Source organism: Perissodus microlepis, chromosome 11 (genome assembly GCF_051167445.1).
Source record: "Perissodus microlepis isolate ML-2025 ecotype Zambia chromosome 11, ASM5116744v1, whole genome shotgun sequence".
In the NCBI taxonomy this organism is placed as follows: Eukaryota; Metazoa; Chordata; class Actinopteri; order Cichliformes; family Cichlidae; genus Perissodus; species Perissodus microlepis.
In genome coordinates, this window is record NC_140471.1 from 33,970,918 (window position 1) to 33,998,642 (window position 27,725).

The 27,725-nt window shown below is 40.2% G+C and overlaps 1 protein-coding gene across 2 annotated transcripts in view; it reads left to right on the top strand.

Annotated features, from left to right (window-relative positions):
• Window positions 1-1,151: 1,151 nt before the first annotated feature.
• The window catches only part of paqr6 (progestin and adipoQ receptor family member VI), a 32,051-nt gene continuing 5,477 nt past the window's right edge, over window positions 1,152-27,725 (top strand). The window contains exons 1-6 of one of the 2 annotated variants that reach the window (XM_084944335.1): window positions 1,152-1,403; window positions 19,045-19,310; window positions 21,628-21,755; window positions 22,234-22,439; window positions 25,524-25,650; window positions 27,154-27,250. In XM_084944335.1, the coding sequence (XP_084800461.1) occupies window positions 1,343-1,403; window positions 19,045-19,310; window positions 21,628-21,755; window positions 22,234-22,439; window positions 25,524-25,650; window positions 27,154-27,250 (885 nt within the window). In that variant the 5' untranslated portion in view covers window positions 1,152-1,342. Of the gene's footprint in view, window positions 1,404-7,258; window positions 7,473-19,044; window positions 19,311-21,627; window positions 21,756-22,233; window positions 22,440-25,523; window positions 25,651-27,153; window positions 27,251-27,725 lie in introns of those variants that run through there. The other variant, XM_084944336.1, reaches the window with a different exon arrangement.

Genomic DNA, 27,725 nt, shown 5'->3' on the forward strand with positions numbered 1-27,725 from the left:
TACAGATGGTGGTTTAAAAAAAACACTCTTTGATTAACTTTTGTTTTAAAGAGAAACCAAATTGTCTCTAGGAAAATGACTTTTTATTCAATTTATGAGCACTCACTGATAGGTCAACAGTTTGTCACCAGTTTCAAACCTTATTTAACACTATATTACGTTAATTTTTATAAATTATTCCCCTCTTTTTTTAAAAAATTGAATTATAAAGCAGAATGATTTAAAGTATGGCTTCAGAGTGGCTACCCTATGAGGTGTGGTGTCCTCCGTTTTTCAGTCAGATTCACCCATTGCTCGTGATGTCTGGGGCAGGTTCAAACCTGAACATGGTATGCAAGTTTTGCTGTACTTTGAGTCTCCTCTCCTGGGTGTGTCAGAAGTGTGAGAGCACGTGAAAGAGTTTGGATGCTTAGACATCTGGCACGTGCTCACTGTGAGTCTGCTTTCATCAGTGAGAGCAGGGCCGACCGGCAGCAGCCCTGCCAGTTTCTGGTGTTCATTAGTAATCCCAGTTGAGCTGCACTGTGCCAGTTGTGCACAGGTCCCACTGAAAGATAGCAAAACTAGACAGACATCAGTCAGGAGGGGCAACCACCTGCAAAAGCCTATCTGGGGGTCATGTTCCTCCACACTACAGCTGTTGTTGACACTTTGATTTGCACCAAAGCAGGTGATGTGGAATCACTGCTATCCATGAAGTGTAACTGACTTTGTATTATGCTGTGATGTTCCCCTGATTTGTTGAGCAGTGTAGATAAAACTCCGCTGCAACATAAAAGTGTGATTATACAGTGAATCAATAGTTAAGATCTTTAGGTACTTTGAGAATATTTTGATGCTAAAGCTTTTGCACTTGAGTAGGAGTCTGACTTTAACAAAAACACAAAGACTCAAATTCCAGATCTAAAATCCCTGCAGCGAACCTGAGTAACCCAAACCTTCTCAACTCTGCAAATCTATCCAAGGCCTCTCTCAAACTAGGTCTCCATGTGCCATTCGTTCTCTTCTTTCTTCCATCTCTTGTGTTCTTCTCTGTCCCAGGCCCAGTGCCCACCACTGACCGAGCACACAGAATAACCAATCCCCTGGCAGCAGAGCCAGTGCCACCCCAGCAGCAGGCGGCTGGCATCGGTGTTGGCCCATTTATTTTGCTGGGTAAGGGGGTTGGGAAACTAAGCTGACCCGAATCAATCCTCTTTCTGAGAGCTCCTGAAGCTGTGAAGCTGCAGGGACTTTGGAGTGGAAGGACCGGGCTGCAGGGACAGGGTGAACGGTTTAAACATGCGTGAAACTTGTTAGATTTACCCCCCTTAGTTAAAAGCATCTGTAATCTGTGTGAGAAATGTCCATGCAGGGGTCTGTGCTCGCTTTGGGGAAATGTCTCGCCTGCTTGGAGTTTATGCGTAAGTAACTTCTCTGTGGTTGAAATCTACATGTGCGCCTATCGCCGCTCTCGTGCATTTGTTTCTGTTTGTTAATAGTTCAGCAGTATGCCTCATTGTTTCATACTGTCACTGTAAATGTTTCCCTCTCTGTCGGTGTTTCCGGAGCTCATGTCCTCTGTTGTTGTCTCCCGATCGTGAAAAACAAGGTTTCTTTTCTTCCCCACATCCAGCCCGAGGGGTGGGATTCAGACACTAGGGGATCCGGCAGTGTTTTTATTTTGTTAGTGCAGGAATGTGCAGAGGGAAAGGGAGAGAAGTAGAGGAGGGGTCGTGTTTGATACAACAGGAACGAAACCGAATGGGGCATTTTGATGGAAATGGAAGTTTTTCTTTCCTCCCCCCAAAAATGTTTCTTCTCTTGTTTTCACCGGAATCACCCAAGAGCGGACACACGATGCTGGAGGGTTGACTCGAGTGCTGTGTCCTGCTGTGATTCTCATAAGCTTGGCGACGATCTCTCCTCATAGCAGGGACCCCCGCCCGAATCGGTGCATCTCTTTCTAGGAACTGTGTAATGATTCTGTGCACCCACTCCCCTTCCTCCCGTAAAGTGAAACTGGAGGGTTTTCCTCGTAAGTCGCAACTCCTTATAGGAATTTGCGGGGGGGGGGGGAAACCGTACAAATGTACTGTGTCGCAATGTTCAGGCCATACACGTGTTTGCGCTGCGCATCCTGCATCAGGCTTTGTTTACGCGCGTTCGCGCCTGCGTGCTCCTGCTTAGCGTTTTTTATGTACTTGCAATAATAACAGGAGAGTCTGTAAAGCTGCTTCTGATTAACAGTTTGCACAGTAACGCGACGCGTTTCTCATATGCACTCAAATGTGGTTTTAAGGTACTTTTACTTTTAGTATTTGTAATTTCAGGCAGTGAAAAAAGAAGCTATCACTACACCCGAGTTAAAATAACTTCAAATTTTACATGTAATACATGATCGTAAACCTTTAAGCGAAGATGCAACACATCATTAACATATTCATGAAAGTAAACTGTCCGGTTTTTGTGCTTATCAGCACTTTTTCCGTTACTTTTTATGCATTTGGCTGATAATCCTCTTATCTTGAATGGAGCACTTGTGTCATTTTCTCATTGAATTCAAGTATTAACAGCTCATTCGTGATGTGCTTGATATCATTTGAATGATTACTGACACAGTGCAAAGTAAAACTAAATATTCTTAATATGTTTTTCATTTTTAATGAATTATTTAATGCTAATGTTTGAGCCCTAAAACGTTCAAACTTGAACTTGAGACAATACCAAACAGACAAACTTGATGATCTCATTCAGGGAGGAGGAACATGTGCAGCTGGGGGTCACTGCACATGTGCTGGAGAGTTTTATAACTAATGTTGCGTTAAAGGAGGCGGGGCCAATCCTTCAGGTTTTTTTCTTTCTTTCTGGTGAATATGCAAGGGTATTTTAAGAATGCATGGTAATGTGCTTTACAGATGGATTTGATGTGGGTGTTTTTCATTTGTTGGATATATTTTGACAAAACGTTACAGCAAAGGCAGTGTTTTTTTCAGCAGCCTTAAAATATCAGTGACATATTTTGGCAAGTATGTCATTCATATGTAGTACTGAGCCCAGTTTCCAACTTGGAATTTAAAATTTTTAGCCAGTAATGATGCGGCAAAGAAATGTCTCAATGCTTCCTAATCTTTCAAACAGCTGGTTTGAATAGTGCAGTGAAATGAAGCGGTGCTGTCAGGCAGGCATGCGTGAAACTAAAATGTCCTTTGTGTTTAAAGTCACACAGTTCTGAGTTTGGATGAACTCAAACAGGATGTACGATGGCAGTGAAGATTGTGTTGACACAAACTGAATCTTTGTCTGGTGCTGAATAAAACAGGATGTCTTATCTGGTCAAAGCTTAGACAAAAGAGTCTCCCTGCAGGTTCATGAGAAGGCTGACATAAATAATCATGTGCAAAGTAGAAGTGACAGCAAGTCACAGGCAACTTGAGTAACTGTAATCCTGAGGAAGTGTCACCGTGCTAGAGGTGCGATTGGTTTTGCTGAGGCATTAGGGAGTGACTTCCAGTATTTAACCAGTATCACTAACATCACTGTGTTTACCTCTGTCATGAGACAATCATGGCTTGACGATGCTGTCAGTGAGCGCATCCTCTCCAGAGGATGATTCCTCCGGATTCTGGTGGTTGTCACCTGTTAACATGCAGCATAATTCCCTCTGACCAAGTAGACATTTCATTTTCACGTACAGGAGATTTTGAAAAATGTTTTAAATTTTACTGACATAAAATGAATATGAGACTATTTGATAATAATTTGAGGCCAAAATCTACCTCAAGCATCAAGTGAAAGAATCCAGCAACACAACCTTACTAAGACACACAAGGAGGATAAACTAAGACATGAGTATTGAAACAAACTACAAAAACCCTGTCAGTTTAAGCTGCCGAAGATCAACAAAGCAAACAAAGGATAAAATAATAACTAAACCCTCTTAAAGAAAACTAAAATTGCACTGCACTACAAAATATCACCACTGCCCCCACTGCCAGAGAAACATGTGCTGTCCAGTTAACAGGTCAGCACTATTTAAATGGGCAGCAACGACCCAGGAGCTGTAATTCAAACACAGCTCGAGTACAGCAGCACTGAAGAAGGTAGCTAAATCTGTGCTTCTCAAAAAAGGGCTATTTCTTTATTTTGTCTATGTATATTTTAAATGTTGTTCTAAAGGAAGGAAGGCCACATTCTGGGTGCAAGGGGCTGCTGGCGTAACTTTTTTTCAGTCATTTTTAATTTTCTTTTTTTTACTGAAAGATAAAAGCAGCAGATCAGTGGAAGTCCTCAGGATCACTCCTCTGAGCGGCATGAATGCGTGCACCACATTATGTAACAGTCCATCTCATGGCTGTTTAGACATGTTGGAAAAAACCAAAGAAGTTTTGTCATGGTGGTGTTTGAGGAAGTCTCAAAGTCAGTGAGGACCGCGAGGTTAAAACCTCAAATATATTACAGGTCTGCAGAAACAAACCAAACCAAAGTAGCTTTTGGTCAAAAGTGAGTCATGATCAGATGCTTTTTGTTATTTCATTTACCGAGGTAATGTGATGCTTAATTTCACGATAAAGGGGTTTTTTAACAAAAGAAAAAAAAGCAAATTGGCAGCTACAGTGTTGCCAAAATCTGTCACGTTTCTGCAGTCTTCTTGTGGAAACTCATTGAATACTAACCTGAACAGTAATCCTGCAAATCATATCTATAAGGGTAGTGAATAAGCCACAAGGGATCTGAGCAGAGAGAGATCATGTATGTTTTAACAAGCTTTATTTAGGCTGCAAACATTTCACTACAATTCCATATTTTACTGTTAACAGCAAGACACCCATAGCTAATTGATATTTACTACCTGTTATCATCAAACTTCTTATCAATTCAGTTTTAGTGTTTCATGAAATGAGAGCTTAGAAGGAAAGTTATAGACCAATTATTACTCAGTAATTAGGTCAGTATCGCAGTTACTTATATGAAGTAGTTTTAAAATGATTTGCATTTTTTAATAACATCCCTAAGAAATTTTACAGTTGTAATAATAATTTATTAATCTATCTGCTTACAGGTTTTAGATGACCAGCTTTTCAACTTTGACCCCTTTCTGCTTGTGTTTTGTTCTATACTTACCACGCTATCTTTGGAGGCTAAAGTTTCAGTCTGGACCGTAGTGGTGGAGCACTGGCCTACTGACTGGTCTTGCACTTGATCCAAATTGTACATCTCCTTAAGAGCTGAGTCATAGTGTTACACTGCTGTTAGGTCTAAAGGGTTGGGCAGCCCTGGAGCCAAAAACATCTCCAACATAAAGGAGGGAGAGTTAATACCAGGTATGTCAGTAATTATTGTTTGTGCTTGAAGCAACAGCCACTTCTGTGGCTTCATAACGCAGCGCATACTGAGCTTAATATAAGCTAACACGAGTTTTAACGAAGTGGAAGTTGTTTTTTTAAGCATTTATGGAAATGGCCAAAATTTAGATAATATTAGTTTTACTTAATATGATAAGCCCTCACAAAGCACTATATTTGGGACACAAAGCTTGAGAGAAAAGCCCTGCAGAGGACATGCAAGCTCCACACAGAAACACTCAAACCCTCGCCCTTCGCCAACTGTGCTAAGTATAGCACCACCGTGCTGCTGGTTGTGTTTCATAGTATATATCCACAAATATAATCACTTATTAACTTTCATGTTAAAATACTGCACATTCATAAACATCAACAAATGCTTAAAAAGTACTACTTACTTAACAAAACCCCCCAAAACTGCACTTATAAGTCCTCAGTGGTTGAATAAATGTACTGTTTCTTTCCACCACTAGACCCACGTTACTGATTCACAGGACTTTACTCTTTCCCACGGTTACTATTTCCTCTTTACCGTCCTGCCTCCATTAGTTTCTGTTTGAGTTGACTGGTTTTCATTGAAAGCAATGCCCTAAAGAATATTCAGTCTCTTTTTACTGTAGATCATGTTGTATCAAATAATACTAAGAGAAGTGAATGAGGACATAAAATTATCAGTAACGTTTTTATTGAGCTCATAAATAAAAGCCAACAGTTATTTATCTACTTATTTGTTTGTTTATTTTGCAAACAGAGGCCTCATCCTCTGCTGGTCATTAGGAGGAATGCAGAAAAGTAAAGTCCATAAATGTGCTAGATTATGAGTTTTACATTTTTTTTTACTTTTATGACCTCTATGCCATACCTTATACAAAACCAACCATGCATATAAATAAATAATTGAATGATAGAATGAATTTGTAAATTTCTAGTTTTGTCATATTCAGTCCTTCATACTTCAAGCCTGAATTCCAAAACTGTTGCAGTTCTGTGTAAAATGTAAATAAAAATGTGATGTAATATTTTGCAAATGTCATAAACACATTTTTTTCCACAGTTCCATTTTTAAAACATATCAAATGTTTCTTAAATTGTAAATTTTCAAAGTATTTACAATTTCAGGAGGGTGGCAACTAAAGGCTGAAAAATGAAGTGAAGTAAAAACAAGCAGGCTGAGGAACATTTTTCTCCTCATTAAATGGGAGTAGGTCGGTAACATGACTGCGTGTATAAAAAGAGCATCTTCGAAGGACAGAGTAGTAAAGATGGGCAGAATCTTCAAATTGTGGAACAATTTCAGACTGATGTCCCTCTGTGTAAAATTGTAAGGACTGATTATCTCATCATCTGCAGTACAAAATGTCATTAAAAGACTAAGAATCTGGAGCCTGTCCCAGCTGCCAGGGGTCAGAGGCAGGGTTCACCCTGGACAGGTTGCTGTTCCATCACAGAGAGACAGTCAACCATTCACACTCACATTCACACCTGTGGGCAATTTACACTAACAAGATAACCTAACCCCACTAACTGCATGTCTTTGGACTGTGGGAGGAAGCTGGAATACCCGGAGAGAACTTATTTTTGCATATTTTTTGTCAGTTTCGATCCTCCATACAAAATAAACAGGAAATATCAGTTTATGTCACATTATGTAAATGTTGCTTACATTTATTGACCTTTTTTTCGTTATGCGTATTTATTTTTTGACGTTTCAGTCCCCATGCATGTAGCTATATAAATACATTTAATATGGAAATTCTTGCTCCTACCTCTCTGGGTAAATATGAGTATGTATGCCTCCCTATATGTATATATACAAATATGTGCAGTAGGGAAACTACCAAATTTGCCATTTTGGGCGCGGTTTACACCAAACCATTGTCACTGTCCATTCAGCAGTAGCGCGCGCTCACAGGGTGGACACACATGGCTCGTGTTGTTGTTACTCCTGCGATCCACGTGAGCACGAAGCGGCGCTTCCTACTGGCTCGCGTGGGAGAAGAGAAAAAGAGGCTGTGTGGAGACCTTGCACAGTGAAGCCGAGGTACGGGAAAGTGAAGACACCCAGCCCTGGTTGTCGCCCACAGGAAGACTTCAGCGTTTTTACGCGGACTGAAGGAGAGGAATCCCTCCCCATGCCCGAGGGTCGCGGTACGTCTGCGCATTTAGAATATTTGTGTTACACACACACTAAGATTTCATTCTCTGTTTTTGGTCTCGCTGTCCGTCGCTGAAAGGTTGAAGTTTTGCAGCTGTGACTCTTTACAGCAGAGACTGTTGTTTGTCTGCAGCTGGAAGTCCAGCATCTAGACCGTTTTTCTTTTTCATCCAGCTTGTGTTAGGGTAGGAATTCTTGGAATGTCGCGTTTGGGAAATTGGGAAGGAAAAGAGGAGAAAACAGAGAACACACGTTGTTGAAGAACGGAGACAGTTATTATGAGAATTAGCTGCATGTGACCAACATGTTTTCCCGAACCGTTTCCCTGGAGATGTGTTCAGGCGAATACTCTTGCAGTGTTTTTCCAGCATGGGTTTTTCCACATTGTAAGAACTTGCCAGAAGAGCGAAACTTTTTTTTTTCCCACGACGATTTAAAGAACTTATGTTTCTCGCCAAAAACAACTTAAAAAAAAGAAAAAAGAAAAATAACATAATAGAAAAATAATTACATAAAGGTTTAAGTTTAAGCTTCACGAATGTTAGTTGTGGCCTTTTGTGTTTTAATAAAAGAAAACTAGATTAAGCAAATGAATAAATAAATTTGATCAGAAAATAATTTTTCTAGAATAATTGTTGCCTATGTTTAAAAACAAACAAGTTTTTTAGTTTTGGTTTTGGCATTGCTAGTCTTCCCTACAGTGGAAAATCAAAACATAAAAGTGTTTTTGACAAATTGATTGTTGCTTTTTTACTTTATCTTGGAGCCTTTTATTAGCATTTTTATTAAGTTTTTTTTTTTATTTCGACACTGTATGTCCTCCAAATACGACTATGCGAAGAGTAACTGTGTTTTGTGTTTTTAACAAAAATGAATTGGTCAGAAATATTAGAGGAATTCTGCTGTCTTTTGGATTTAACGATAGTTTTTGTGCAACAAAAGATGTGTTTGTTGCACAAAATGAGAAGTCTGACACCTGAGCAGGTATTTGCAGGCTTTTTCCCAGGTTAGTTGTTTAGTTTAGACATATTCATTGTTTTTGGCAGTTGCTGCCTTATCTCAGTTTGGAGTCAAACCGGTCCTGTTTTCTTTTGTATCATGTTTAATGTGTCAGCTGGTTTCCATTTGATACTGCATTCCCTGGCTGACTCTTCTATTAGATTGTGCCAAGTATTCAGAACTGGGTAGTTCAATGGTCCACTTGAATCAATAATGCAATAGAAATGAAAGAACTGATAGTGATTTAGTGTTTTGATCTGGCACAGGAAGTCAAATCAACATGTTTCATAACAGTGCGCAGTCCTTATGCGGCATGTAATCGGTTACCAGAAAAGGCGTGATGAAGTAGGAACACCTAGGAGAAGCATTGCAGCATGACTTCAACCAGAGGGAAGTTACAAAACATATCACATGATCAAGTGAGTGGACATTCCGTCTGCAGGGTTATCCCATTATGTTTCGAAGTAACCTCAAATACTGAGTCAGGGTTGCGTAGTTCATATGTAACCGATAAACACAATCATTTGTTTTTATGTTTCAGTTTCTTGTTTTTTTTTTTTCCACTTAAAGCATTTTTGGGATTATTAACAAGAAGCCTGCTTACCTTCTATCTAAAAAGCATTTAAATCTCAGTCATAATCTTGAGTCATAGAGCAGACGCCCTCTGCCTTGGATGCTGATGGGGACATTAATGTTCTCCAGTCGTCTTGCAGGTGAGCATGAAGCTTTCAGGCATCAAGCATGACTGAAGCCACATATTTGAGCTCACTTTTCCACCTAATGTGCAGTACAAACTATAGTCAAGCTTCCAGGAATTAGTGCATTTTTTTCTCTCTCTTCAGCATTACATCATTATATGCTGGATGCTCGGAATCAAAAGCCAGTTCCAGTTTTGTTTTAGAGTCACATTCCTGAGACATTATCACTTCCTTTTATGTTTTTTGTTTTTTGGACAATTTCTTTTGCAAAGAATGATGTCAGAATTATTGCAGTAGAGCATCTCCCCACCTGTATAAATTTTACTCTGTATATTTTATATTATCTTACAAGACTACTTGTAAGCAGAATCAATAATGACACTAAATAAGAGTACAGTCTTGTCAGCATCCATACTTATCACTGACACTGATGGGACACAGCTTGGTAGTGTTTGGTGCTATAAAAGCATCCACATTTAGTGTGTGGGTACTTAGTTTTGCTTGTGGTCATTCATTTTTCTATGAAAGTGGTGAAAGATGTCCAAGATAACGTCTTCAGGTTGTTTCTTTTAATCCGATAGAAAGCCAAAAACCCTGACAGAGTGGAGAGAAGACTTCCTTTGAACAGAATACCTCTGACAAATAAACTGAATAAGTTAGCTTAGGCTTTAAGAAATGTCACATATTCAAAAATAATATTTTATTGTGTTTTCTGGGGTGAATGCTTTTCTAATATTCTTTTCAAATCGTGGGTTCTATATGAACCAAAGTTGAAAACATTTAGCTCCTATACAAACCAAAGCTGAGGCTTTAGTTTGCTCTAAATCGTCCGTTTGAGGCAGTTTATGCCATGGCGAGGTGTCCGTCCACAATAGAGAAGAATTGTTCCCAGAGTATTGGCCAGATTTTTAGAGAAACATGCACCCAGACATCATTAATGGGTGTTTACGAAATTGCAGTCAAGGTCATATTTGCCAGTTTGCAGGCAGAAAGCCTGTGAATAGAGATGGATTGTGAGCTGAATGAGCTATTGTGTCATTGACATTCTGGTTTCTGCTCCCCAGTATGATCATCTCTGGCATACTGCTGTGGCTGTAAGCACAGAAGCCCCGCCCACCTGGTATTCTAACTTTAATTGTGAAGGTCCGCCAATGAGAAGAAAAGTTGGCTTGACAATAGCTTTTATCTGAGTGGGTGAGAGAATGATATGGAAACAAAAACTTTATGAATTGAACATGTTAAATATACTGTACAAAATGATGTATTTAAAATAAATGACATAGGTACAGATATGGCACTAAATAAGAGCACTCTGACATAAAAGTGTCAGTGTGCTCTTATGACCACTTAAATGTTTCAAGTGTTACAAAAGAACACAAGAAAATGCTAAACTGAATTCTTTGGTCTCTTCCAAATAAATAAGCTAGTCAGTAAAACAAAATCAGTTCTAAATAAAATAGCCGTCTTTGCACTATATCGTTTATTTTGCGCAGATTCAAGCTGTCTTAATTCAAGTGGGCAGTCAGCCTCATATGGATCAGATGTGACTTGACCAACAATCAGATATGGTAGTGAAGTGTGACACAGCTGTTCAGCTGTCTCTCTCCACTCCATGTATAGCTAGGAAAGTGCTGTCTGTGGAGTTGATAATGAGGGTCAGTTACTTTAATGAGCCACTTAAAGTCGACATTTTCGACTCTGCTTTGCTGGCATCGTGTCTTGCCACAGTATATCCTGCCTTTGTGGAAACATGCCTTCGATGCAGTGTGGAGTGCGGGCTGCTCAGCTTCTTTGCCAGGCTTCAAACAGCCAAAATATCCCCACACTGCTGAATTCCTCTGACCTTTCTTTTCAACACCTCAACTTTTGATCCTCGGGCTGTGTGAGTCAGGGCATCGTGTTTGGTGACACTGTCACTCCAGTTTTTATTTACACTTTCTGCTGTCATTTTGTCTTTTGTCTCGTTCGCACTCCTAACATGCTGGTGTCTGCGGCTGCAGCAGCTCAAATATTAGCACAGGCGCGCCTCCTACGCTGTATGTGTCGGCCTAACCCAATGTGGCTTTACCGCTATCCCAACAACATGATCGTTCTGGCACAGCACAATTCTCAATGAGTTCAGTCAACTTCATAATGACAATATTGTCTCATAGATCTATAAAATTATTTTAGGTTAAATATTTAGTTTTATCCAGCTCTAGTATACGGTAGATTAAGTGTTCTAGTGAAATTGAACCACTGATCTGTGAGCATGTAGCTTGATAAAAGACTTAAAACACTAAATCGATGTTTAAAATAGTTTTTCCGCATAATAAGCTTAGCGTGAAATTTGCTGTACACCAGTTTTTCTGCTGGGACCTAATGTGACACAATCAGACTTTGCATGTGCTGAGGAACAGTTGAGTTTTCCTAACTTGAAAAACTGGTTCCCTGCTCATTGTTAATTTTCTCATGGGTTGAACGCAAACAGGCGGTTGTAGCCTATGCGGGCCTGTCCTCTTGGGTGGATGCTTGGAGGATGAAAATCATCACAGCAGACTGCATTACTCATAAAATATGTAATTGTTAATATAAATGGGAATGGTTGATGGTGCAATAACCGACGGCAAGCCCTCTGAAATGTTTAATGTATGCGTTCTGTAGGGTTGTCGTCTTCTGTCCTGGACGTGTTTGAGCAGAGCCTGAAGATGCTGACAAACACTGTCACACGTGCAGCGCAGAGTGAACGTGCATAACTTTGTGGGAAATGTGCAGTCTGACACCTCAGGCCAATGAAAATGCCTGAGCAAGGTTTATCACAATTCACAATTCTGGAAAGAAAGTGTGGGTGCCTTTAGCGCTCACAGACAAGCACATGTAAACACCTCGCGTGTAGTGGACAGGGTGACAGTTTGGGAGATATTCTTACTGATATTTTCACAGGATTTAAACCTTTTTTTTTTTTTTTTTTTTTTGTTCCCGTCTGTGTTAATGAGACTCAATGTGTGTGTCCAACAAACAAATTTCTATGTGCATTTTACCATCTGAACACATCCTTGCAGAGGGCTTCCCGAATGGCTCAGTTAATCTGTCAAGGGAGCAGGGCCTCAGGAAGAAGGGTGGGGTGAAGATGAGGCTCAAGTTTTGAGCCTGTCATGGAGCTGTAGTGTCTTTGGCACATTCATTAACTTGTGCTTGTACGACTAGAGTACTTTTCCACTTGTTTGGTTACATCCTCTAATCCAAAGCTGTGTAGAAAAAAAGAAAAAGGTGGCACTCCCTCATTTGACTGCTTATCAGCTTTTTCAGGCGCTGTTTGTTTATTGAATGCTCAGCATGTTGTGCTGATTTGCCTGTGGTCCTGAGCTTCAGGCTACAGGTGGATGATGCCTCTTGTGTTTGATGTTTGATGCTTTTCTTTGAGCCTGCACTGAAGGTGAACTGGGAACCCATTCAAGCTTTCTGTTTCCTAAAATGGTTATCTCAGAAATGTTCTTTTAAATGCATTAAGTCAGTGTCTAACATGGAGGTGACTGAGCCTGTGTCCCACTGACTAAAGTATTGCAGTATTTGTACATTTGCATTATTGCAGACCTGATGTCTTTGGCGACATTCCAGAGAAAAAAGTGGATTTCTGTTCAAATATTTCTTTCTGCTGGAACTTCACATTAAAAGCATTTACCTGGCAAATGTTTAGTTCACTTTTATTATAAACTAGTAATAGTAAAGAGCTCAGGTCTTGGAGACACAAGACCTTTTGTCAGTTTTCAATATCCGATCAGCTTGTAGTATTGCTTGAAATAATTTAGCAGACATAGCAGGCAAAGGCGAGAGACAGACAGTCGCAGTCTGGATTCAAACCCAGGACCTTCTAGCTGGTGCTAACCATCGCACCACCGTACCGCCCAGCCCCAAGTAACAGATGAACAGGAGAGTGAAACTCGAGTACTTTAAACTAAAGCACAATCTTCTTTTAAGGTCTCTACCATGGAGCAGGATAATTTACGGTAGATATCCTGTCACATAACTCCATGAGAAATGCTTCCAAAAGGCACAAATGCAGGCTGGAAGCCTTATACTCTGCTGTGGATAAAGACACAGACACCTGGAGATGTGACGGCCAAGTATGGGCTCAAAATGTGGTCATAAATATTTTGTACTTGTAAAAAAGATTTGTGTGTGCGTAAAAAAGATTTGTGTGTGCGTAAAAAAAGATTTGTGTGTGGACTTAGAAAAAAACCCTGCGAGTTACAAGTACGAATTTTGACCCTATTTTTCTTCCTTTCATCTGATTGGTCAATGTCATGTCAATCACAAATGTAACAATCCAATCAGAGAACAGATGGGTTTGGCTGTCGGAGGGGCGCTTTTTTGAACTGCAGGTCTTTGAAGGGAATAAATGCCCTTTTACATGCCAACCCAGCGTTTTCCTTCATCACCACGAAGGAAACCAGTCTGTGGTCGTCCGAGTTTGGTGATTTTTGTGTCACAGGACTACGTGTTTAATATAGGGACTTCCACAGCCTTTTCAACAGCGCTGCGGACCGCGGGGTGGGGGCGGGCAGTGTTTTGGAAATGACAGTCTTCATTACAAAGCTTTCTTCGTTATGAATTAGCATACATGTTTTTATTGAACATTTGAAGAACCAGCAAAAAAAACAGAAACTCTTGTAGAGGACATAAAGTCAGAGATAGAAAAGACAAGGAGCAGGTGCATCTAGTACAGGTAGAGCTGCTGCAAAAACCCACAGAGCCCAGCAGCCAGCACAACAAATTCTGGATCCTTTGCTTTTAGTTAGCAGTTAGCATTAGCAGCACATCCTGCGTCTGATGTGAAAGGACTTTTATGCTGCGCACTGTGACTCACAGCAATGGTCCTGGGTCAGCCCTGACTTTGTGTTAAACTAATCCTAAAGTAATAATGGTATTTCTAACCACTGATATAGCACAACTTTTTCCTTTCAACAGCTGCTGAAAGTTAGGGGACCTAGCTGCTATCGGATATTTATATAGAGATCCTCCAGCTTCAAACTGTATTACCCTTCAAGGACCTGCAGTTCAAAAAAGCGCCCCTCCGACAGCCAAACCCATCTGTTCTCTGATTGGATTGTTACATTTGTGATTGACATGACATTGACCAATCAGATGAAAGGAAGAAAAATGGGGTCAAAATTCGTACTTGTAACTTGCAGGGTTTTTTTTTTCTAAGTCCACACACAAATCTTTTTTTACGCACACACAAATTCTTTTTACACATACAAATCTTTTTTACGCACACACAAATTCTTTTTTACGCACACACAAATTCTTTTTTACGCACACACAAATCTTTTTTACGCACACACAAATCTTTTTTACGCACACACAAATTCTTTTTACACATACAAATCTTTTTTACAAGTACAAAATATTTATGACCACATTTTGAGCCCATAGGCCAAGTTCTATTGTTCTATTCTTGTTCTATATCTCTGAAGTCTTCTTTAAAGCCTCCCTCTGCATAAGTGCCGCTGATGTGTTGTAGTGCAAAGTCTCTGCAGACGAGTCCATACACTCACAAAAAAATCGCCATCCATGCGAACAACAGCACGGACCTTTGGACTCACTCTCTATGATGAAATTTGCATCAATCAGACCGTAGTGGACTTATGGATGCAGAACGTATAATCAGTGTGAAAAATTCCCAACCCATACATTTGTTGGGAAGGAGGAAATTATCCACAGAGGCCAAAACTGTTTTGTGTACCAAGCTGTAAATATGCTTTTTAACTTTGTTAAGCTTTAACATGAGAGTCCCAAGAAGAAGGCTGGGACTCTTCATATTTCATTTCACATTTAAACATTGACTGATCCGTCTAGAATTCAATATAAAAACATATATCTTTCACTTGTTTTGGTCCCTGAAGCTGAGTACAAAGAATTAACATTCGCAGCATTCACACACCTTCCAACAAAAACACACCTACATCTCACACTAAATGATTGGTGGCACACTGCCAATGATCTGAATCTAAATGAGCTTTTTTCTAGGCTGGTGTGAACCTTGTGGCTGTCAGTAGCTTTTATTATTAACTCAAGCTGTGGTATTATAAGTTGTTTGTGTGCAGCTATGCTTTCCAGCCATAGTGAATGCAGGATTTGTGCCAGCGTGCTTGCATGCTAGTGCACCGAGCACTTGAGCAATGGTGGGACTCTGTTGTATGTGTGTGTGGGTGTGTTTGTGAGATGCCTCATTTCCATCCAGTGCAGCGTGTAACAGTCATCCTTTGGTCCCTGTACTCTCAAGGCTTTAGCCTCCACAAAGCGCACTTTGTCACTGTTAATAGGCCGGGGCCTGCAGCTGGGGTGCAGTAAGCAGCGGCCCCTTCTTGTTGCTCTCACCCTGCCAGAGGGGATGATGCTCAACTGGACTGAGATCTGGGGAATTTGGACACCTTGAACTCTTTTTCATGTTCTCCAAACTACTTAAAAAATTTGGAGTATGGTAGGACATTTTGTCCTGGTAACTGAGGCCAGAAATGCTCTAAACTAATTCAATTCGAGCCTAATACTATAGAGTATGTGCATAGTGGGATAGACTTGTAAGGTGCTAGCTTTACTGTTTGTCAGAACGTCTTTTTCAGTCGCAATAGTCTTTGCTGTGCATGTTTAACCTGTTTTAACCGTAGCATCAAACCTCACCAGGCTACACAGGTTTTATCACTCCTGTGTTTGGCAGTTAAACGTGTTCTTCTTTCAGGTGCATTACTTCAACTTTCAGAAGGTGTTAGTGCAATACATATTACCAGACACGGGTAAAAACAAGGCAAAAGATACATTTTTGGAGAAGGAAATGGTTAGATGTTGTTAGATATAATGCAGTGGGTATTTAACAGTCATGAGCATCGGTAGGCTCCAGCTGACCATCCTGGCCTTCCTATCTTGCTGCCATTACTTCCAAAGGTAAATAATGCTGCTATCTGTCCACAAATTGTTAAAGAAAATCAGTCTAATTCAGACTAGGCTGCCCTCTTCCACTGCCACATGATCCAGTTGCAATGCTCACACTCCCATTGTGAGCCAGTGGGCAGTGGTCAGCAAGACCGTGGCTCACACAAACATGTTCTTATTACATTTTTGCATTTGGTCACAGGCCTCTGCAGTGTGACAATGCCGGGCATTCTTTAAATCAATGTCTGGGTAGGTCTCAAGAGCGACGACAATACGCGATTGTTCTCAGCGTCTGCTCCAGTCCACAGAGATGTCACACTCGAGGACTCTGTCATATAAACTTTAACGGTGGGGGCCATCAGATGAACCAGTTATCCGGTGTGGTGCATTTGTGTGAGTGGATTTCAGTGGATCAAAGTGATGACCAAAACAAAGCAGGTGGTCAGATTTAATGATGAGCACATCATCATTTCCTTCAGTGCCCTAAATTACAATTCACAATAGCTGTTAGCCACTTTGTCTTCAACCTTTTACTGGAATTTATTTTCTGAAAATAAAAATAAAAAATCTTGATGATTCAATTCAATTCAATTTTATTTATATAGCGCCAAATCACAACAAAAGTCGCCTCAAGGCGCTTCATAGATACAGAGAAAAACCCAACAATCATATGACCCCCTATGAGCAAGCACTTTGGCGACAGTGGGAAGGAAAAACTCCCTTTTAACAGGAAGAAACCTCCGGCAGAACCAGGCTCAGGGAGGGGCGGCCATCTGCTGCGACCGGTTGGGGTGAGAGAAGGAAGACAGGATAAAAGACATGCTGTGGAAGAGAGACAGAGGTTAATAACAGATATGATTCAATGCAGAGAGGTCTGTTAATACATAGTGAGTGAGAAAGGTGACTGGAAAGGAAAAACTCAATGCATCATGGGAATCCCCCGGCAGCCTACGTCTATTGCAGCATAACTAAGGGAGGATTCAGGGTCACCTGGTCCAGCCCTAACTATATGCTTTAGCCAAAAGGAAAGTTTTAAGCCTAATCTTAAAAGTAGAGATAGTTTCTGTCTCCCGAATCCAAACTGGAAGCTGGTTCCACAGAAGAGGGGCCTGAAAACTGAAGGCTCTGCCTCCCATTCTACTTTTAAATACTCTAGGAACAACAAGTAGGCCTGCAGAGCGAGAGCGAAGTGCTCTAATAGGGTGATATGGTACTACAAGGTCATTAAGATAAGATGGGGCCTGATTATTTAAGACCTTGTATGTGAGGAGCAGGATTTTGAATTCAATTCTGGACTTAACAGGAAGCCAATGAAGGGAAGCCAAAACAGGAGAAATATGCTCTCTCCTTCTAGTCCCTGTCAGTACTCTTGCTGCAGCATTTTGGATTAGCTGAAGGCTTTTCAGTGAGTTTTTTGGACATCCTGATAATAATGAATTACAGTAGTCCAGCCTGGAAGTAATAAATGCATGAACTAGTTTTTCAGCGTCACTCTGAGACAGGATATTTCTAATTTTAGAGATGTTGCGCAAATGGAAGAAAGCAGTCTTACATATTTGTTTAATATGTGCGTTGAAGGACATGTCCTGGTCAAAAATGACTCCAAGGTTCCTCACAGCGTTACTGGAGGCCAAGGTAATGCCATCCAGAGTATGAATCTGGTTAGATACCATATTTCTAAGATTTTCAGGGCCGAGTACAATAACCTCAGTTTTATCTGAATTAAGAAGCAGAAAGTTAGCGGCCATCCAGGTCTTTATGTCTTTAAGACATTCCTGCAGTTTAACTAATTGGTGTGTGTTATCTGGCTTCATGGACAGATAGAGCTGGGTGTCATCGGCATAGCAGTGAAAATGTATGCTATGTCTTCTAATGATGCTGCCTAAGGGAAGCATGTATAATGTAAACAGAATTGGTCCTAGCACTGAACCCTGTGGAACTCCATAATTAACCTCAGTGTGTGAAGAGGACTCTCCATTTACATGCACAAATTGGAGTCTATTAGATAGATATGATACAAACCACTGCAGTGCAGTACCTGTAATACCTACAGCATGTTCTAATCGCTCTAATAGGATATTATGGTCGACAGTATCGAACGCTGCACTGAGGTCTAGCAGGACAAGCACATAGATGAGTCCACTGTCGGAGGCCATAAGAAGATCATTTGTAACCTTCACTAAAGCTGTTTCTGTGCTGTGATGAGCTCTGAAACCTGACTGAAACTCTTCAAATAAACCATTCCTCTGCAGATGATCTGTTAGCTGTTTGACAACTACTCTTTCAAGGATTTTTGATATGAAAGGAAGGTTGGAGATTGGCCTATAATTAGCTAAGACTGCTGGGTCTAGAGATGCTTTTTGAGTAAAGGTTTAACTACAGCCAGCTTGAAGGCCTGTGGTACATAGCCGATTATTAGAGATAGGTTGATCATATTTAAGATCGAAGAATTAATTAATGGCAGGACTTCTTTGAGCAGTTTTGTAGGAATGGGGTCTAAAAGACACGTTGATGGTTTGGAGGAAGTAATTATTGAAGTTAACTCAGAAAGATCAATTGGAGAAAAAGAGTCTAACTTAACATCAATGGTACTAAGAGTAGCTGTAGATAATATTACATCTGTGGGATGATGCATTGATGATGCTGCAAGAAGTGCATGAAGCTATGTCTTTTATCAGTTAATACTGTGCATTTAATTAGTTTTAAATTACAGGTTTTGCATGCAATCAGAGTAACACCAAGCAACCAGAAAATCTGATCATCACTTCATAAGTCATGTATAAATATTTTAACAATAAAGTCTCTGACACTTAAAAATGCACAGGTGTATCACCAAACATCACTGTTGACTGATAGTAACCAAACCTGTATGGATAATCATGGGGAGCCAGTGTGGGGAAGTCAAGGTTTTGGTCTTGTCTTGTTGTCTGATTGTGTGCATGTCTTTGTGTCCCTGCAGTGTTTCCTGTGTGGCGTGGGATTGGGGCCAGTAGTGGCATTGGGTGGAGCCAGGGCTGGGCGCGCTGCTTGAAATGGGACCCGAACAGAACAGACCTAGCGGCAAGAATACCGGTGTTTGACTACCCCGTGTGGCTCGTCCTCTGCAGTGGGGGGCGAGCCAGGCTCAGGGAAGTTTGTCAAAGAGGGAGGGGTGCCATCAGGCTTCCCGCAGACATGCTTAGCTTCAAACTTCCTCAGCTCTTTGACATCCACCAAGTCCCCAAGGTAAGAAAGTAACCTGGTGTACCCAGGTCCGGTCTGTTAGGACCGTATAACTGATGGGAAAAGGTGGTGGGTTGGTTCTATTCCTTAGATGAAGGTATTCTTAAACTCTTATTAAGGACTAAGAGGTGAATGTAAATACATATGAGACAAATAAGTAACCCTCCACTCAAGTTTAAGCATTTGTGGCATTATACAGCATTTCAGAAGGTTAATTGCAGAGAAGCTGCAGTGCTCTAATATTATTATTATTATTATTATTATTATTATTATTATTATACTATAGACATCAGTTATTTGTAGAAGTCTTCAGAGAAATGATTTTGTCAATAGTCGTGTCTATAAAGCCAAGCATCCATTCTTCTGTTTATGTAATGCATGTTTATTTTTTCTTACTGTCTTATGTAACACCAGGAAACGCTCAGGTTTGTCTGTCAGGATATGACCCGGCCTTACGAATGACGCGAGCTTCAAACAATAGCGATGCCAAGAGAGATATTTTTATGCTGTGTAGTCTTTCAGCTTGTTCCATGTAAATGAGCCTATGATGCGCTACAGATGAGTTTGCAACCTGTTTTTTTTCTTATTTTTTTGCTGTTCTTGTAGTATGATAATTATTGTTTCATCAGGTTGCATCATTTAATCAATGCACAGGCACAGCAGAGAGTAATATGCTTTAAATATAGTTGTTTTTTTCTGAAAGGAGGGGGAGAAAATTTATTAATTTGATCAAATAATCAGATTGGTTTGTTTTAGTTAGTTGTAACTAGTTTTAATTTTGTCTTGAAACTTTTGAAAGCTCCCTATTGCAATATTTTCACCACACCCTTAAAAAATGACCACAGTGTGCTACACAGAGTCTAAACTGTGTGGTAAATCCACAGACATTTAGGATTTTGTCTCACTTAACCTTGATGATAAATTGCATAATATTATTTTTATACCTCCGTGTTTGTATTTTTACTTCAAGGCTTTTATTTGCTTCCACGACCAGGATTTCATCATGTGATTACCTCCGAACCCTGACCCACTGCACCTTGCAGCCTTGCAGACATACAGCCAGTTTCACAGACATGCATTAAGCCCAGTCATAGACATAAAGTAAAGAAATCTCAACTGAAAGAAGTTTAGTTTAAGATTAGGCTTAATCCATGTCTCGGAAACTGAGCCATAGTGTATTTGCACACAATGGTTCTGCCATATGAGGGTTAATCTTCACACTTCAGCAGAAAAAAATCGTGGTAGCTGATTGTGGCTGTGAGACTGTCAGCAGGAGCCAGAGCCCTGCAGTTCAAGCATCTGCTTTGGCTGCCATCCTCCCTTCTGTAGTGACCTTATCTCATAAGTGACAAATAGTTTGCATGCAGCAGTTCTGCAGCATGGTTTCCAGCCATGAGTTCAGTGTGTAGACTAAAATTAGGCCCTTGGTTTTCTGTTATTAGAGTTTAAAGAGTTTTTTTTAACATCTAAAAACATTAAAAACTGTTGCTGGGATCAGCAACATATACTCCAGTTATATTGTTCTACTTTATTTTTTGAGTTGTGTACAGTCCGGTAATACCTGTAAAAACCGACAGCCTTTAATATAAAGCTTGCTGGGAACCTGGTGTGATGAATAAAGTAGATCTCAAAAACCCAATCATAACATCTAACGTGTTACCATCGACCTGAACTTTCCCTTTAACTCACTGTAGTCTGTGCTGTACTGTAATCTGTGCGAACTGGCAGTGATATTAGAGCCCTCCTGCTAAATATTTACATAGTTGTCATCTTTGTTTGTCTTAACATCTTTTCCTCTTACAACATCCAGATGGATCCGGTCATGGATGTTTTACCATAAAGAAACAAGTTTTCACTACAATATGTAATGAAAACAGTGGTGGAACTTTATACAGACACTTTAAGGGGCTAGATAAAAATAATTACCACTAGTAAAGTTCTGATACATATTTTTTAACTTTTTTCTGTAGTTTTTGGTGCAAACTTGGCTTTTGTGGAAATGATCATTGTTTTTTAACATTTCTTCCACAACAGATCGATGAAAATATAAAAATATCAGCATTTTAATGATGACTATCAAAAGGATCTAATAAGGTTTTATATTTAGAGGAATGTGAAAATGAACATGTTTATTTATTTAATTTTTTAAATACTGATATTGGCCTCAGAAACCCAGCATCATTAGGACTGTAGTGTAACTAAACGATACAGTGGTTCTGCAAACTCTCTGCTTACTGATGAAGTTTGATGATCAGTTTTTCCTTTTCGAGGATTGGCTGAATTTCACACCTGTCACCTGGATTGTCTGCTTGCTCCGCAGGTGTTCAGGGAGGACGGCATCATCTCTGGATACCGTCACCCAAGGAGCTCAGCACTGGACTGTATCCTCAGCAGCTTCCAAATGAACAACGAGACGATCAACATCTGGACCCACTTCCTCCCAACATGGTGAGTTTTGTGTTTGGTGTCCTTTCATTCACACCAGACTTGAACAAGTCTAGTTATATTCATGATCAAAGCAAGAGGTAAAGTGAACATTTGTCAGCGTTCCAGCTGTGTAAACACGACAGAGTTTCTAAGGATCACTGAAAGTCAGAGATTTAAAGATGTAATCTTGAAAATTCTCATAGTGCTGGAGAGAAAAACAGACAGGTGGGGAAATGTGGAGGCTACAGCTGCAAAATTCACTAAGTCTGAATCAAAATACACAAGTAAAGTCAGAGAGCTTTGAAGCTCACAGGATGTCAGAGAGAAGCAGTGACATTGCTAATTAAGAAACACAGTCACAGAGTACTTCTCTGTAGTAAATCTACAACCTGGAAACAGCATATGCCAACATATTACACGGTAGCATCAGTTACATGTACCTGTATGGGGTCACATTTTTGTATATATACATTTTTAATTTGTTAATTAATTTTTGTAGGTACTTTCTGTGGCGTTTCTGCGTTCTCTGCTCTACCCTGAACTTCCTGACTGACAGCTACACCTGGCCGCTGCTGGTGTACATGATGCTCATCTGCGTTTACCCCTTCACGTCCAGTTGTGCACACACCTTCAGCACCATGTCCGCAGAGTCCCGCCACATCTGCTACTTCTTTGACTACGGAGCTCTCAGCCTCTACAGCTTAGGTAAAGAAACCCCCGGTGGTGGAGTCCTAAAAGCATTTTTGATGTTATTGTACATTACCAAGAAACAGGACGATCTTGAAATCATAAAGAGGAGTCGGTAGCTCTTTTCACACTCCTCTGAGACCACTCTTTATGACACTCTATTTTGATTGTTTCCCTGAACAATCCCAAGGGGACGCAGTGTGTCATTTTTAAGAAGCACGCCAGCACTGCAGAATCAGGGATGTGAAGTCTAACACTACAGTGTCATCACTCTGTGTTATTGGCTTTGCTTCTTATACAGACATCAGTTCAGCTCTGTTACCTCCCCGTCTGCCTTTGTTAGATAAAAACAGATGGCCAAGGTAAAAAACAACACTAGAGAAGACAACAAAAAATGTCTGTATAAAATAAGTAGCTACTTAGCAGATCTGTGTAAAAAGCAGAATGAAAATGTTAACTTTGAAGTAGTTGTGGATTATAAGAAGATTATTTTGTCCCGATTTTTTTGTTTGTTTGTTTGTTTCTGGGAGACGTTCTGAGCTGTCGCATCCTTTTTACCCCTCAGCTGTGAAAAGTTGATGGGGTATTGTCATCATCCTGCTTGGGTGGGAGGCGGGTGGTCAGTGTGGACACTCACCTTTGTGAACAGAAGAAGTTTGGTCAGAGGTCAGAGGTCAGGTTTTCTGAAAATCTTGTGACTGTAATAACTCATCAAGGAAGTCACCTAGAATTGATACCAGATACTTGCTATAGCGAGCTATGGTCTTCATGAGTTCTTTTTCAGCTTAGGGAGCAGCTACACGCAGCAAGAAATATCATGAGATTTCACTTTAGATTAATGTGTCACATGGTTTTGTGTCATCCTGTCTCAGTTTGAGTTGTCTGAGTTACAGTAAGCTAAAGCTACGTTGCTTCATGGGTCATGCCACCCGAGACAAAGTCTTCTTTCTGAGCAGAGAAGAAGCAGCAGGATGAGCATTTGGAGGTGAGCTCTATCCAGGCTGGTTGTAGGTAGTAAATCTTTGTGCACGGGGGGGTTGAATGCAAAAGTCCTGACGCCACAGCGGTGTTTAATGTCTGGGGGTGTATTTTGTTTCTTTAGCGCGTGATAGCGTTACTAGGTAACCAAATATCAACGGAGGAAACAACGTAATGCTCAGAATTTCATCTCTTTATCTTTTCCATCTTTGAACTACGTGAAGGAAAGAGGTTTGTTTATAGACCGTCTCCTCAGTCTCTCCATCTCCTGGTAAATAAATAAGTGGTTGTAGATTCCACCTTAAGAAAACAGTTTAGAATATAACACACAGAATAATTTCGATTTAACGGGTAAAGGCCGAGGTGCTTGAAACACTCCAAACCACAGTAAAGTCAGACAGTTTGAGGTGGTTCTGTTTTAATACACACATTTAACAGGCTGATCAACCATCATGCATTTTATTAAGGATGACTGCTCCTTTATTAAGGTCTATCCATAATAGTGCATGCATCCCATACTAAGAGATGAAACGTTGCTTTCTTTCTCCTCTGAACTGTTTGCATGGTAAGTTCCATTCCACAGTAATATTCAAAGCATTTTTGCTTGTGTTAGCCTTTGAGATTATATGGAAATCAGACATGCCTCGCACTCAAAGCACACGGAAACAATGTTACTCTCTTTTCTGCCACCGTCCTGAAAAATGGATCGGGTTTCATGGCTCCAGTATTTGCTTGATTTCATAACCAGCTCTCCTATGAATAGTATTTCCCTCCCGCACGCACCTGCTTTTAAAAGAAACTTCCACAAAGAGGGAACTGAACATTCCTGTTTTTTAAGGAAGGTTTGCTTGTTGCGCAGCTGTTCATTTGCAAACTTTTTCCCCACCACCTGCATATTTGAGGGTGAGCACATACTAGAGCAGATCAAAAAAATATATTATTGTGTTCTTCATGCATTAGTTGTAAATATATCAGGCGTTTTTGAGAGTATAAATGAACATCATTTTCAGAAGTTTAACATTTTCATTGGTCTTCGGAAATTTTCTATGAATCTAAGATAATGAGAAACGATCCATTTACATAAAAATTAAAACTCAAAAGCATCAAATATTTCACCTTATTTTTAATAAATATATAGTATATTCAAATTAACTTAAAAAAATAATTTATGAAAAAAAAGTATCTATTTTTTAAGATGCACTAGTACAAGAAGACAACTTGATATTGATTGATATACTGCACATGCATTTCAGATTATCTGTCTATATATATATGATCTCTGTACCATATACAGAATCCCACCAGCCAAACCAGCAGTTAAACATTAACTGAGGCCCTCTTGGAAGTCCTGTTATTTATTTATTTTTTATTTTTTTGGGGGGGGGTTTGGCCCATGGCTGGCTCACTAGTAATCTACCACAAAGCTTCTTAGGGCCAAGATTTACCCAGTTTAAAATGCTCAAAAGTCCATCTCAGGAATAAGATCAGCAGGCGGTGTCACTGCAGGACAAAAAAAATACAGCGCACACTCGGTCGCAGGCAGAGCTTTGATTGTGGCGTTTCTCCAGAGAGAAAGATCAGAGCTACTTATTTGGGTTACAAGTCCCACATACACTATGCACTGTTTTTCTGCTTCATATAACAGTCCTTGATTTTAGTTAACAGCCTCATTTAGTTTCAAAGATCTCTATGACATGCTTCTCTTTCTGCTTTGATCTTTTTTAAAGTATTTGAAGTAGAAGTCACCAGTGTAATATTAATTAATAAAAAACTATTTGCAAAATGCTAATTTTCTTTCTTTGGTGACCCCCCCCCATTCTTTTTGTTTTTTTGTTTGTTTTTTAAGACACTGTAGCATAAAGTTGCAGCTTTCAATTTTTTTGTGTGCTTTGAATCCATTCTTGAATTTTTGGGGGGGGGAATGTTGCAGGTATTTTGAGGATTAATAACAACATATTTAAAATAAAAGTTTCACTGTCTCAGTTTCTGTAGCTGAAATTCTTTGCCTGACATTATTGTCCTGCAGTCAGAATGAAATATGTTTATTTATCAGCTGTTAGTTGTTCAGGCTTCTCTCGGGTCAGTTGATGTAATAAATATTTTTAATTTCCTGTTTTAAATCAGGATGTGCCATAAGCTACGGATACTACGTCATGCCAGAGTGTTGGGTGAACACTTGGCTTCATCAGCATTTTGTTCCCATTGCCATCGGAAACACGGTGTTCTGTACCAGCCTGTCCTGCTATTCCAGGTAAGAAGCTGATGTTTACATCCTCTCTGTCCTCAGGCTTGCTTAGAAAATTCAACTTTGAGCATCCTGCATCTTACAGTCGTGCACAAATCAAGGTAAATAAACCTTGTGAGTTTAAAAACTTGGATGTCAGAGTTTGACTGAATGTAGCTCACTTCTGTGGAACAATAGATTTCCAAATAATTGTTTGCTCCTCCTGTAGCAGCCATTTTTTTTTGTGTGTTGTTACCTTATGTGTGCACTTTTAGTGTTTTTACAGCATGGTGTGTTTATGGGACTGTATTTAAGGTAGACACCTTGACACATGTAATTAGCGTCAGGTGTTGTTGGTCGGAAGGAGCAAACAGTTTGTGACTGCTGATTTTATGTGATTTTATGTAAAATGATGCTGGATACTAAGTACTGTTGAACAACAAATACAAACGATGGAATCCAATAAAGCTGTTAAATGGACAAGATAAGTACAGCTGGAGTTATTGGACTGTGACTATGGTGAACACCACAGTGGCTTCGAGCGTAGGCTTGCCCTCTACACCTTCCTTGCACCAACAGTTTGCCTTAATTCCATTTTTTTTCATGTGTAGTGTACTGGTATGTTTAAAGAAAGAGGTATTTCAGGAAATTCAGTGCTCTATCCTGTGTACAGTAACAAAGCAAAATAGAAGTCGTCCATGCCTGCGGCCCAGCTAAGGAGCCACCTGCAAAAGCCAAATATTTAGAATTCAGAATAGTTTATAGGACACTTAAGGCTGGTACTCCTGCCAGCTCAACAGTACGTGCTTGAAGGGAGAACTCCTCCTTGGCCTTTCGTCTTATGAGAAGAGTCTATAACAGGGGTAGGCGACTCCAGGCCTCGAGTGCCGGTGTCCTGGAGGTTTTAGATGTGTCCATGATCCATCACAGCTGATTTAAAGGGCTAAATGACTCCTCAGCATTTCTTGAAGTTCTCCATGGGCCTGGTAATGAACTAATCATTTGATTCAGGTGTGTTAACCCAGGGTGCGATCTAAAACCTGCAGGACACCGGCACTCGAGGCCTGGAGTTGCCTACCCCTGGTCTATAATGAGAATAGTTTAGTTTACTTAGGTTGCCTTCTTCCTCTCATACTGACAAATACTGCGTCTGAATGGAGTTTGCATTGGTTAAATACTACAAATATTTTAGTGAACCGTGTCCAAAACTCCTGAACTTTATCAGGACAAAGAAGGGTCACACTGAGCAAGTGACCCTCCCCCATTTTGCATCCTCAGCGCTTTGGTGTCTTTTAAGTCAAATGTAAACGGCCTGATCCTAATCTGCAACAGTATTTGATTTCTGTATTCTTTCAGTGTCGTGAACGCAGGGTGCACCAAAGCCAAGGAGTAATATGATTAGAGGGACTTACTCTTGCATAGCTGTAGTGCTTACATTAGCTTCTCGACAGGTTGGGCTGAGACGCGCTACTTTGAAAGGCGAGGAGATGACAAAGTGAAATGATCGCTGCCCTCTGTTGGCCTCCGCAGGTTCCTGGAGTTGCAGTTCCCAAAGAGAAGTAAAGCCCTTCGGACCATAGCATTTGTCGTCCCATTTATTTTTGACACCGTCCCTCTGATTTACAGGGTAAGTCATGTTAAAGGAGACCGAAAAGTGAAGTGATGGTGCTCACACTCTCTCAGCTCACAGACTTTCACTGTTTCTGACTTTCTACAGCATTTCTGTGTTCAGATGTTTTATAAAATAAACAAATATATATAGTCTTCTTTTACTCATCAGCTCAACTCGTACTCGATTATACCATAGCACATACACAAAGGTGATGATTTCTTTTATTAATTAATGATCGATATGAAAGGCGGGTCCTGTTCGCTCTGCTGGTCTGTGCTTTCCTCCTGTTTCATTTTTAGGCACCAGTGAAAAAAGAGAGGGGGGGTTATATTGGAAGATTCTCAGCTTTTTCTCTTTTTCATCTCGTAAAGGTTTTATTTTATTTCTTTGACACTACAAAGGAGCTGGAAATTGGAGGAAAACCACAGAGTGGGAGTTGCAGACTGTGTGATGTGTTTGTCGTTTCTGTATATATCTGGAGGCAGTAGAT